This window comes from Pristiophorus japonicus, chromosome 10 (genome assembly GCF_044704955.1).
Source record: "Pristiophorus japonicus isolate sPriJap1 chromosome 10, sPriJap1.hap1, whole genome shotgun sequence".
NCBI classification, from domain to species: Eukaryota; Metazoa; Chordata; class Chondrichthyes; family Pristiophoridae; genus Pristiophorus; species Pristiophorus japonicus.
In genome coordinates this window covers 163,331,385-163,345,630 of record NC_091986.1, presented here as the reverse complement: position 1 = coordinate 163,345,630, position 14,246 = coordinate 163,331,385, and the positions used below count along the sequence as shown (strand labels likewise).

Here is a 14,246-nt window from a genome sequence, read left to right as displayed (position 1 = left end):
TTGCTTTGCACAAACGGCATCTTGCTCTTAGCCACTCCGTTATTTTTAAGAACTCGCTGGATTTTCACATTAGTTTCCTATTAAACTCACCACAAAGTTAAGTCTGGTAATTATCAACCCAAATATCTTTTTTAACTATGTGATAATTGTTAATGCAGTGCCAATCAATGTCTCTGGCCCAGAAACTGAACAATTTAAACTGTGCTGTCTCATTCTTTCAGGTCGTAAATTCTGAGAGATGTTAAAAATGTTAAATCCTCCACAGAATTAATTAGACATCATTGATTTGTCGGGAACTTCAACTGTTTACACACTATTCTTGGATGAAAAAGTTAAGCATTGATCAATCAGGAGTAACTGAGTTTTCAACTGTGCAGTAAGTCATAATTACTGCAGAAAAACTTCATTGGCACTGAAAAACTAATTCTATAATCTTTCTCTCAGAAGAACATTTAAAAATTGCTGATTAAAAAAAAATTTTTAAAGTTTATTGTTCTGATGTTTATGTATCTCCCTGAACCCCCATGTGTATATCCCAATCTTTATTTTGATTTCTGTACAATGATTTAAATGTGATTTATATTCCATGCTTTTTACTTCCTGCTTTGCCGTCTTTGAGAATTCTTCAATTTGATTGGCTGATCAGCCTGCTTGCATGCTTGCCCTATTGCTGGACGCCACCGATCCCCTGTAGAAGACGCTAAATTCAAAGTGGTTCCGGAATAAAGAAAGTCTGCACTCTAGAACCCGATAAACTTTGTGGGCAGATTTTTGAGGTCAGCAATGAGCGCTGTCCCTTCGCTGCTAACAGCAAAATCTGGGCCAATATTTCTACCTGGTCACCATTTGCTCAAAACGATAATCCCTTTTATTCTACTGAGCAACTTCCAATTGAAGCATCTCATAAAATATATGCTGTGCCGAATATTTCCCGGTTATAATTTGACATGGATATCAAAATAATAGGGAACTGCAAGATTTTTGCACTCATTGTTTCTCTTTAGTCACAAATACAACTTCAACACTAATGCGCATGTGTGATTAAGCCAAACAGTCATCATGAGCAACTGTAAATTACAATATGTACATGTGTAATGTGTTGATCAACCATTTTGGGGTCTGGATGAAAGAAATGTATTTACAAAGAAACTTACATTCGGCCCTTCGAGCCTGCACCACCATTCAATATGATCATGGCTGATCATGCACTTCAGTACCCCATTCCTGCTTTCTCTCCACACCCCGTGATCACTTTAGCCATAAGGGCCACATCTAACTCCCTTTTCAATATATCTAACAAACTGGCCTCAACAACTTTCTGTGGTAGGGAATTCCACATGGTCACAACTCTCTCAGTGAAGAAGTTTCTCCTCATCTTGGTCCTAAATGGCTTACCCCTTATCCTTAGACTGAGACCACTAGTTCCGAACTTCCCCAACATCGGAAACATTCTTCCTGCATCTAACCTGTCCAATTCCGACAGAATTTTATCTGTTTCTATGAGATACCCTCTCATTCTTCTAAATTCACTGAATATATGCCTAGTCGATCCAGTCTTTCTTCATATTTCAGTCCTGTCATCCCGGGCATCAGTCTGGTGAACCTTCGCTGCACTCCCTCAATAGCAAAAATGTCCTTCCTCAGATTAGGAGACCAAAACTGTACACAATATTCAAGGTGTGCCCTCACCAAGGGCCTGTACAACTGTAGTAAGACCTCCCTGCTCCAATACTCAAATCCCCTAGCTATAAAGGCCAACATGCCATTTACCTTCTTCACCACCTGCTTTATGCCAACTTTCAATGACATAGAAACATAGAAAATAGGTGCAGGAGTAGGCCATTCGGCCCTTTGAGCCTGCACCACCATTCAATAAGATCATGGCTGATCATTCACCTCAGTACCCCTTTCCTGCTTTCTTCCCATACCTCTTGATCCCTTTAGCCGTGAGGGCCATATCTAACTCCCTCTTGAATATATCCAAAGAACTGGCATCAACAACTCTCTGCGGTAGGGAATTCCACAAGTTACCAAATCTTCAAGTGAAGAAGTTTCTCCTCATCTCAGTTCTAAATGGCTTACCCCTTATCCTTAGATTATGTCCCCTGGTTCTGGACTTCCCCAACATCGGGAACATTCTTCCTGCATCTAACCTGTCTAGTCCTGTCAGAATTTTATATGTTTCTATGAGATCCCCTCTCATCCTTCTAAACTCCAGTGAATACAGGTCCAGTCAATCCAGTTTAACCTCATATGTCAGTCCTGCCATCCCGGGAATCAGTCTGGTAAACCTTCGCTGCACTCCCTCAATAGCAAGAAAGTCCTTCCTCAGATTAAGAGACCAAAACTGAACACAATATTCCAGGTGAGGCCTCACTAAGGCCCTGTACAACTGCAGTAAGACCTCCTTGCTCCTATACTCAAATCCCCTAGCTATGAAGGCCAACATACCATTTGCCTTCTTCACCGCCTGCTGTACCTGCATGCCAACTTTCAATGACTGATGTACCATGACACCCAGGTCTCGTTGCACCTCCCCTTTTCCTAATCTGCCGCCATTTAGATAATAACCTGCCTTCCTGTTTTTACCACCAAAGTGGATAACCTCACATTTATCTACATTATACTGCATCTGCCATGTATTTGCCCATGCACCTAACCTGTCCAAGTCCCCCTGCAGCCTCTTAGCATTCTCCCCACAGCTCACACTGCCACCCAGCGTAGTGTCATCTGCAAACTTGGAGATATTACATTCAATCCCTTCGTCTAAATCATTAATGTATATTGTAAATAGCTCGGGTCCCAGCACCGAACCTTGCGGTACCCCACTAGTCACTGCCTGCCATTCTGAAAAGGACCCGTTTACCCCGACTCTCTGCTTCCTGTCTGCCAACCAGTTCTCTATCCACATCAATACATTACCCCCAATACCATGTGCTTTAATTTTGCACACTAATCTCTTGTGTGGGACCTTGTCAAAAGCCTTTTGAAAGTCTAAATACACCACTGGCTCCCCCTTGTCCGCTCTACTAGTTACATCCTCAAAAAATTTTGGAAGATTTGTCAAGCATGATTTCCCTTTCATAAATCCGTGCTGACTTGGATCCTGTCACTGCTTTCCAAATGTGCTGCTATTACATCTTTAATAATTGATTCCAACATTTTCCCACCACCGATGTCAGGCTGACCAGTCTATAATTCCCCGTTTTCTCTCTCTCTCCTTTTCTAAAAAGGGGGGTTACATTAGCTACCCTCCAGTCCATAGGAATTGATCCAGAGTCTATAGAATGTTGAAACATGACCACCGATGCATCCACTATTTCTAGGGCCACGTCCTTAAGTACTCTGGGATGCAGACTATCAGGCCCTGGGGATTTATCGGCCTTCAATCCCATCAATTTTCCGAACACAATTTCCTGACTAATAAGGATTTCCTTTAGTTCCTCCTTCTCGCTAGACCCTCGGTCCCCTAGTATTTCCGAAAGGTTATTTGTGTCTTCCTTAGTGAAGACAGAACCAACGTATTTGTTCAATTGGTCTGCCATTTCTTTGTTCCCCATTATAAATTCACCTGATTCTAACTGCAAGGGTCCTACATTTGTCTTCAGTAATCTTTTGCTCTTCACATATCGGTAGAAACTTTTGCAGTCAGTTTTTATGTTCCCTGCAAGCTTACTCTCATATTCTATTTCCCCCCTCCTAATTAAACTCTTTGTGCTCTTCTTCTGAATTCTAAATTTCTCCCAGTACTCAGCTTTGCTGCTTTTTTTGGCCAATTTATATGCCTCTTCCTTTGATTTAACACTATCCCTAATTTCCCTTGTAAGCTACAGTTGAGCCACCTCCCCGTTTTATTTTACGCCACACAGGGATGTACAATTGTTGAAGTCCATCCATGTGATCTTTAAATGTCTGCCATTGCCTATCTACCGTTAACCCTTTAAGTATCATTCGTCAGTCAATCCTAGCCAAATCACATCTCATACCGTTGAAGTTACCTTTCTTTAAGTTCAGGACTCTAGTCTCTGTATTAATCTTTTTCTCTTCACATATCTGTAGAAGCTTTTGCAGTCAGTTTTTATGTTCCCTGCAAGCTTACTCTCATATTCTATTTTCCCCCTTTTAATTAAACCCTTAGTCCTCCTCTGTTGAATTCTAACTTTCTCCCAGTCCTCAGGTTTGTTACTTTTTCTAGCCGATTTATATGCCTTAACACTATCCTTAATTTCCCTTGTTAGCCACGGTTGAGCCACCTTCCCCATTTTATTTTTACTCCAGACAGGGATGTACAATTGCTGAAGTTCATCCATGTGATCTTTAAATGTTTGCCATTGCTTATCCACCATCAACCCTTTAAGTATCCTTTGCCAGTCGATTCTAGCCAATTCACGCCTCATACCGTCGAAGTTACCTTTCCTTAAGTTCAGGACCCTAGTTTCCGAATTAACTGTGTCACTCTCCATCTTAATGAAGAATTCTACCATATTATGGCCACTCTTCCCCAAGGGGCCTCGCACAACAAGATTGCTAATTAATCCTCTCTCATTGCACATCACCCAGTCTAGGATGGCCAGCTCTCTAGTTAGTTCCTCGACATATTGGTCTAGAAAACCATCCCTTATACACTCCAGGAAATCCTCCTTCACCGTATTGCTACCAGTTTGGTTAGCCCAATCTATATGTAGATTAAAGTCACCCATGATGACTGTTGTACCTTTATTGCACGCATCCCTAATTTCCTGTTTGATGCCATCCCCAACCTCACTATGACTGATTGGTGGTCGGTACACAACTCCCATTAGCGTTTTCTGCCCTTTGGTGTTCCGCAGCTCTACCCATACAGATTCCACCTCATCCACGCTAATGTCCTTCCTTACTATTGCATTAATCTCCTTTTTAACCAGCAACGCTACCTCACCTCCTTTTCCTTTCAGTCTATCGTTCCTGAATATTGAATACCCTTGGATGTTGAGTTCCCAGCCTTGGTCACCCTGGAGCCGTGTCTCCGTAATCCCAATTCCATCATATCCGTTAACTGCTATCTGCGCAGTTAATTCATCTACCATATTACAAATGCTCCTCGCATTGAGACACAGAGCCTTCAGGCTTGTCTTTTTAACACACTTTGTCCTTTTAGAATGATGTTGTAATGTGGCCCTTTTTGATTTTTGCCTTTGATTTTTCTGCCCTCCATTTTTACTTTTCTCCTTTATACCTTTTGCTTCTGCCCCCATTTTACTTCCCCCTGTCTCCCTGCATAAGTTCCCATCCCCCTGCCCTATTAGTTTAAATCCTCCCCAACAGCATTAGCAAACACTCCCCCTAGGACATTGGTTCCAGTCCTGCCCAGGTGCAGACTGTCTGGTTTGTACTGGTCCCACCTCCCCCAGAACCAGTTCCAATATCCCAGGAATTTGAATCCCTCCCTCTTGCACCATTCCTCAAGACACATATTCATCTTAACTATCCTACTATTTCTACTCTGACTAGCACGTGGCACTGGTAGCAATCCTGAGATTACTCCCTTTGAGGTCCTACTTTTTAATTTAACTCCTAGCTCCTTAAATTCTGTTTGTCGGACCTCATCCCGTTTTTTACCTGCATCGTTTACTTATAGCATTGCTGACCTGTATGCCTGTACTGATAGCTTAATGTTGACTTCAGTCTGCCAGTGAATAAATCACGATTTTCATATCATCTTCTTTTCTATTACAATGAACAGAAGTGTGGCCTGATAATATGTGTATAAATGTGTTAAACACCAAGAAACAATTATTTTGGGTGTTGCTATACTGAATTTGTACAGTCTGCCTTCCTAACTCATCTGTAACTTCTCATTTTATGGTCAATACAATTTAAAGGCAAACACATTTATCACAAGACATCAAGGCCTAGAAATCCATTATTATCCCATTTGGGGGCGGTAACATCCAGCAGGCACGCAACTTTGCGGCAGATGCAGGAGTCCCGCCCTGCTCCATAAATTCGGGTTATTGCCCCCGGAAAGAAGTGGAACGCGACTAAGCACTCCACTTCCTTCCTGGGGTGGTAACAGGGCGCACTTGGCTATGTTGCGCTGCCGAATCTGAGGGGCTTTTACCTCAATTAAAGGGAAGGGCCCAAGCTGCATACATGGAACCCACCTACTTGGACCACCGGGGCGCGGGGGTGTCGCGCAATGAGCAGACTGATTGTGGCCCCGACCCCACGAAGAAACCGCATCCAGAGCGGCAACAAAAAGGTGAGTTTTATTTTCAGCCGTTGGCCACCTCCTCTTTAATTTTTGCCCCTGTAGCAGCCGGCCCCCCAGTACGTGTCCCCTGAAGCTGACGCTATTATCGCCCTGCGCTGCTTCAGGGGGCAAAACCCAATTTAGGGCTGGTGCGCTAACGGGGCGATGTGCATGGCGATGACATTACGATCTCCGGGCGCAGGAGATCAGGACGCCACAGTTGAACTCGCACTGAATTTAGCGGGCGTCGTTAACAGCGCCACACCCGGTTGTATACTTATTGCGCCCCATGCTAACGGGAGGGGTAAATTAGCTCAATCTCTCCCCCAAATCTATCTTATAACTTCTGATCTCTCCATAAATTTTCAGTTATTTGGTTCATACTTTGATTTCTTTTATGTTAACAAGAACGTATCTAGCCACAGATATTAGTCACACCTGCTAATCAAATGAGGAAAAAAATTTTCTCTTTATCAATATTTGTATCAAAAGATTGAGATTTAATGGATTTTATATGAATGTTTACATAAGAATGTTTTTTAAAAATAAGACAACAAGCATTTGTTAGATCCAAATGATGAAAATAATCTGAAAGCCTAAAGTCAACAAACTCAGAAAACAGAAAGAGGCTGCTACACTTACTGAGACTGCTGAGCTGACGAATAATGGCCGCTAGCGTATTGTTTGTAACACATTCCAGTTCATTGCTAATTCCTTCAGGCAAAGCACCATGACAGAGGTGCCTGGGTTCAATGTTCCTCTTTACTAATGGCATGTTTTCTTGTGAGGATAGAAAACTACCTGCTAAAAACAACATGTAATATTTAACAAGGGGACAAGGCATCAAACTTATTTCAATTTAATTTAATTTAATTTGACTACCAAACTTTATAGCTACATGTTAACTGTGCAAAATTATATACATTGAGACAAATAAAACTGTTAAAGTTTGCAGTATATATTATAAAGCTGAAATTCAATACATTTTGAGAATGTGAACTAGACTTGATTCTAATATTGTAAAAGTGAGATGAAAGCAAACACATAAAATAAGTAATAAATCTTTTGTTGTCAACTATCAAGTCACTGTTCTATTGTCTAAAACAAATGGTTGACTGATTATGGAAAAAAAGAGAGATGCTGACCTGCTAATCCTGTTCTCACTGTAATAGATGATCATTCCTAGCCAGTGGTACCTTCAACAGCTGAAACAAGCCTGGAAATTGAAACATCTGTTGATGAACAGTTTGACAAATAAAGCTGTGAAGTCAGATTACTTAAATAACCATACTGCCCAACATAACAACCATTACTGCATTTCAACACAATTAGCACGTTGGAAAGTTTCTGAGCTGTGATAATATGGCATTATACAAATGTAATTTTTATTTTATATTCACAGCAGTGGATCTACTGTGGCACTGCTCATTGTAAAACAGATTATACAAAGTTGTGCTGTTGTGACTAGGAGAGCTGTGAATTTAAAACCCTAATGAAAAACAGCTCATCTAGCATTCATAAGAATGCTTGTACAAGTTAACATTTATAAAAAATATTCTTGAGATAAGTCCAAACTTTGTCAAAGCTAATTTGTTGTCAATGACATGAAAGCTCACAGAACAATCAAAGATGACACTTCCTCTGATTTTTCTCTTCCTCTCAGTGGGAAATCATGTGGCTTTTATTCTGCACCTTCTCTTGGTGTTCTATACATCCCTTGGTGACATCATCTACACACATGGGGTCACCTTCCACATGTACATTGATGACACCCAACTCTACCTCTCCAGCACCCCTCTCGATGACCCCTCCACTATGTTGTCAGATTGCGTATCCAACATCTAATCTTAGATGCAATACAATTTTCTCCAGTTAAAATCTGGGAAACTGAAGTCATTGTCTTTAGCCCAGCCAAAAATTCCATACTCTTGCCATTGATTCCATCACCTTCCCTGGCCACTGTCTCAGGTTGAACCAGACTGTTCGCAATCTGCGTCCTATGAGACACCCAAGCTGGGCTTCCAAATCCATATACTCCCCATCACAAGGAACTCCTACTTCCAGCTCTGTAACATTATGAGCATATGAAAATGACGGGTAAGAAAAGGCCTACTGGTCCGTCAAGCCTGCCCCACACTTATGATGCCTGTAGAACCATGACTAGACACTCCGTACACACCACCCCACTTTCCCCAAAGCCAGGCAATCTCCTGGGAAAGGGAAATTGGAAACTTCCTCTCTGACTCCCTCAGGTGATCAAAACCAATCCAGGAGATCACATTGACCATGTGTATGTTATCTATTAATCCACTGACATTGGATTAGAATAAAATTTAAATTAATGCTCCACTTAATTTTCTTATATTTCTATTTGCTAATGTTCTGATTTAGGATTTAGTTGGCATTGAGACAACATTACTAAAAACAGTCCTTTCCAAACTTTCAGGCCCACAAAGTTCAAAGCAAGCCAGCAAATAAGAAATGTATACATAAATATGACTCTGTTCACTGAGCTTGGAGGGTTGGATTGCCAAGGCTCTGGAGCTGCATTGCTCTGGCCAATGCAATGTAGTTTGCACATCCCTGCATTAGAGTGAATTCAGTAGAGACTATAAGCAAGCTTGTGTATTTAATGTTTATACTATTTATGGCAAGTTGTTCTCAGAAATTGTTGAAGTTATTATACTACTTGATTCTTAATCTGCACGCAGCTTTAGAAGCGCATATGTCTGCGTTGGAAATACTGTACTTACAGGATAAGATTTACTGTACAATATAAAATTATTACACCTTAAAAAGCAATCTCTGTTTTCTTAACTTTAAAAGCAGGGAAATTGATTTCTACAAAAATAATGAGTCTTCAAGTCGTCTGAACATGTATGATAGATAAGTGTTTATGAGCTATTGAGCATCGACGATAACACGTCACAATAACAGGAAGTCAGCTGGAATTTTCAACCGTAAAATAATCAGTTTGTTAAAAAGCACTCTTAAAAATAAAGTACTGCAGTTTCAAATTATTGTTTATTCCATATTATCTCAGTATTAGATGTAATTGTTTCTCATTTTGAGCTATAGCCCTCAAGATTTGACAAGATGAATAGTACAGAAGCATTCATTTTAGTTTATTCTATATCCACTACACCAAAGTTTTATTTCCTTAGCAGGCAGAGATAAAACTGTAAACGTATCCTGACTGTGTCCACAGCACTGCTTCTTTATAACAATGGCTTAAAACAAATGGCTGCAGAACATCTGTTGCTCCAGATACAAGTATTTTGTATTACATATAAATGAACTTACCAAAATGCTTTGAATCTCTCTAAAGTCGATTTCAAAAAGTAGGAATTCTGCAAATATGGTGGAATTGCAATTGACTGTGTGGAATTATTAAATTTAACCACTAGATCCTTTTGAAATCAATTGCTACCAAGCAGCATAACGAGAAATGGCTCCTTTCCTCAATACAAAGGAAATCAAGTTTTATGCTTTAAATAGCTTGTACGTCCTGTGCACATGACAGTTCATAGTTGCTAAAGGACCACCCTTGTCAAAGGATAAGCTTTTCTCCTTGTACACAATAGTATAATGCAGTGCATAATTTGCTGACTGGCTTTTATCCAGAATTCAAATCAATTTATGATTTCTATATCTTAAATACAATTACTAACCAAGAGATGACTATCTCACAAGATCAACCCACAGCTACATGCAATTTTAGTGCTCAAGGTGAGGGATAGACCGAGTAATTACAGGCCAGTCAGCCTAACCTCGGTGGTGGGAAAATTATTGGAAAAAATTCTGAGGGACAGTATAAATCGTCATTTAGAAAGTCACAGATTAATCAAAGACAGTCAGCATGGATTTGTTAAAGGAAGGTCATGTTTGACTAAGGATTGAATTTTTTGAGGAGGATCGATGAGGTAGCGTTTGATGTAGTCTGCATGGACTTTAGCAAGGCTTTTGACAAGGTCCCACATGGCAGAATGGCCAGAAAAGTAAAAGCCCATGGGATCCAAAGGAATGTGGCAAGTTGGATCCACAATTGGCTCAGTAGCAGGAAGCAAAATGTAATGGTCAGCAGGTGCTTTTGTGATTGGAAGGCTGTTTCAGTGGGGTTTCGTAGGGCTCAATAATACTAGGTCCCTTGCTTTTTGTGGTACACATCAATGACTTACACTTCAATGTACGAGGCACGATTAAAAAGTTTGAATCAAAAATTGGCCATGTGGTTGATAGTGAGGAAGAAAGCTGTAATCTGTGGGAAAATATCAATGGACTGGTCAGGTGGGCAGAAAAGTGGCGAGTGGAATTCAATCCGGTGAAGTGTGGGGTAATGCATTTGGGAAGGGCTATCATCATCATCATAGGCAGTCCCTCAGAATCGAGGAAGACTTGTTTCCACTCTTAAAATGAGTCCTTAGGTGGCTGAACAGTCCAATATGAGAACCACAGTCCCTGTCACAGATAGTCGTTGAGGGAAAGGGTGGGTGGGACAGGTTTGCCGCACAATCTTTCCGCTGCCTGCGCTTGATTTCTGCATGCTCTCGGCGATGAGACTCGAGGTACTCAGCACTCTCCCGGATGCACTTCCTCCACTTTGGGTGGTCTTTGGCCAGGGACTCCCAGGTGTCAGTGGGGATGTTGCACTTTTTCAGGGAGGCTTTGAGGGTGTCCCTGTAACGTTTCCTCTGCCTTGTCTCGTTTGCCGTGAAGGAGTTCCGAGTAGAGCGCTTGCTTTGGGAGTCTCGTGTCTGGCATGCAAACGATGTGGCCTGTCCAGCAGAGCTGATCAAGTGTGGTCAGTGCTTCAATGCTGGGGATGTTGGCCTGGTCGAGGATGCTAATGTTGGTGCGTCTGTCCTCCCAGGGAATTTGTAGGATCTTGCAGAGGCATCATTGGTGGTATTTCTCCAGCGACTTGAGGTGTCTACTGTACATGGTCCATGTCTCTGAGCCATACAAGAGGGCGGGTATTACTACAGTCCTGTAGACCATGAGTTTGGTGGCAGTTTTGAGGACCTGGTCTTCAAACAGTCTTTTTCTCAGGCGGCCGAAGGCTGCACTGGCGCAATGGAGGCGGTGTTGAATCTCACTAACAAGACAAAGGGAATACACGATAAATGTAAGATACAGAAAAGTGTAGAGGAACAGAGAGACCTTAGAGTGCATGTCCACAGATCCCTGATGGTCGGAGGACAGGTAAGTAAGGCAGTTAAGAAGGCATACGGGCTACATTCCTTTATTAGCCAAGCCGTAGAATACAAGGGCAGGGAGGTTATGCTTCAACTGTATAAAACACTAGTTAAGCCACAGGTAGAATAATGCCTACAGTTCTGGTCACCACATTACAAAAAGATATGATTGCATTAGAGAAGGTATAACAACAATAATAACTTGTATTTATATAACGCCTTTAATGTAGTAAAACGTCCCAAGACGCTTCACAGGAGTATTGTAAGACAAAGAAGATTTACGAGGATGTTGCCAGGACTCGAGAATTTTAGCTATGAGGAAAGATTGGACAGGCTGGGATTCTTTTCTTTGAAGCAGAAGAGGCTGAGGGGAAACCTAACTGAGGTGTATAAAATTATGAGGGGCCCAGATAGAGTGGACAGGAAGAACATAAGAACATAAGAAATAGGAGCAGGAGTAGGCCATACGGCCCCTCGAGCCTGTTCCGCCATTTAATAAGATCATGACTGATCTAATCAGCTCCACATCTCCGCCCGTTCCCCACAACCCCTTATCGTTTAAGAAACTGTCTATTTTTGTCTTAAATTTATTCAATGTCCCAGCTTCCACAGCTCTCTGAGGCAGCGAATTCCACAGATTTACAATCCTCTGAGAGAAGAAATTTCTCCTCATCTCTGTTTTAAATGGGCGGCCCCTTATTCTAAGATCATGCCTTCTAGTTCTAGTCTCCCCCATCAGTGGAAACATCCTCTCTGCATCCACCTTGTCAAGCCCCCTCATAATTTTATACGTTTCAATAAGATCACCTCTCATTCTTCTGAATTCCAATGAGTAGAGGCCCAACCTACTCAACCTTTCCTCATAAGTCAACCCCCTCATCCCCAGGAATCAATCTAGTGAACCGTCTCTGAACTGTCTCCAAAGCAAGTATATCCTTTTGTAAATATGGAAACCAAAATTGCACGCAGTATTCCAGGTGTGGCCTCACCAATACTTTATGTAGCTGTAGCAAGATTTCCCTGCTTTTAAACGCCATCCTCTTTGCAGTAAAGGCCAAGATACCACTGGCCTTCCTGATCACTTGCTGTACCTGCATACTATCCTTTTATGTTTCATGCACAAATACCCCCAGCTCCCGCTGTACTGTGGCACTTTGCAATCTTTCTCCATTTAAATAATAACTTGCTCTTTGATTTTTTTTCTGCCAAAGTGCATGACCTCACACTTTCCAACATTATACTCCATCTGCCAAATTTTTGCCCACTCACTTAGCCTGTCTATGTCCTTTTGCAGATTTTGTGTGTCTTCCTCACACATTGCTTTTCCTCCCATCTTTGTATCATCAGCAAACTTGGCTACGTTACACTCAGTCCCTTGTTCCCTTCGCAGAGAGGTCAATAACCAGGGGATATAGATTTAAAGTAACTGATAGAAGGATTACAGGGGAATTTTGCACCCAGAGGGTGGTGGGGGTCTGGAATTCACTGCCTGAAGGGGTGGTAGAGACAGTAACACTCATCAAATTTTAAAAAGTACTTGGATATGCAATTGACGTGCCATAATTTACACGGCTACGGACCAAGAGCTGGATAGTGTGATTAGGCTGCATAGCTCCTTTTTGGCCACCACAGACACAATGGGCCAAATGGCTTCCTTCTGTGCCATAAATTTTGATGATTCTATGTCAGTGCTGGGGAATGGCAGATTTTTCACTTCCTCTACAAAATCGTAATAAAGCACTTGAGGTCAAATATATGATGTGCTTATAACCCCAACCACAGAAAAACATCAATATAATCTTTTAACTTCCTACACTAGCCTCCATGTCACCCAAACATATATAACTGCAGCTTATGCCTACATAAGATTAATATTTAAGTACTCTAAAGCCAATTTAATAGGCAAGTTTGTATACCATTTGCTAAAAGAAAATCCAATATTGCAGTAATAAGAGCTCAATTACAACTTTGTATGGTATGAAAGTGTAAGTGTTTATGATCAGTACACATTAGCACCATGTTAGAGGCAGTCTTGCACTATTGTCACATGTCCACAAACAATTCTGTTAAGATGGTGGAAAGTTCATTTTACTTAGCACGTTTATGTCCTCCAAAGAAGCAGAATATCATCTTAAGCAGTGGCTTCCCTGGACTTTTCCAGAGGCAAAAGCACCATCAGCAACAAATACTGCCACTTCTGCCAGTCAGCCTTTTTATCATAGAATCATAGAAATTTACAGCACAGAAGGAGGCCATTTCAGCCCATCGTGTCAGTGCCAGCCAACAAGAGGCTATCCAGCCTAATCCCACTTTCCAGCTCTAGGTCCGCAGGTTACAGCACTTCAAGTGCACATCCAAGTACCTTTTAAATGTGGTGAGGGTTTCTGCCTCTACCACCCTTTCAGGCAGTAAGTGCCAGACCCCCACAACCCTCTGTGTGAAGAAATTTCCCCTCAAAGCCCCTCTAAACCTTCTACCAATTACTTTAAATTTATGTCCCCTGGTTGTTGGCCCCTCTGATAAGGAAAATAGGCCCTTTCTATCCAATATATCTAGGCCCCTCATAATTTTATACACCTCAATGAGGCCTCCCTTCAGCCTCCTCTGTTCCAAGGAAAACAAACCCAGCCTATCCAATCTGTCCTCATAGCTAAGATTCTCCACTCCCGGCAACATCCTCATAAATCTCCTCTGTACCCTCTCCAGTGCAATCACGTTCTTCCTGTGGTTACCAGAACTGCACACAGTACTCCAGCTGTGGCCTAACTAGTGTTTTATACAGTTCAAGAATAACCCCTCCCCACCTCTGTTCTTATATT

General features: G+C 41.7%; 1 protein-coding gene across 4 annotated transcripts in view; it reads right to left on the bottom strand.

Moving 5' to 3' along the window:
- The window catches only part of wasf3b (WASP family member 3b), a 168,980-nt gene that overhangs the window by 107,030 nt on the left and 47,704 nt on the right, over positions 1-14,246 (bottom strand). For 3 of the 4 annotated variants that reach the window (XM_070892274.1, XM_070892278.1, XM_070892275.1), the window contains 2 exons: positions 7,378-7,448; positions 6,875-7,033 (listed from right to left, as the gene is read on the bottom strand). In XM_070892274.1, coding sequence (XP_070748375.1) covers positions 6,875-7,007 — 133 coding nt within the window. In that variant the 5' untranslated portion in view covers positions 7,008-7,033; positions 7,378-7,448. Of the gene's footprint in view, positions 1-6,874; positions 7,034-7,377; positions 7,449-9,535; positions 9,590-14,246 lie in introns of those variants that run through there. The other variant, XM_070892277.1, reaches the window with a different exon arrangement.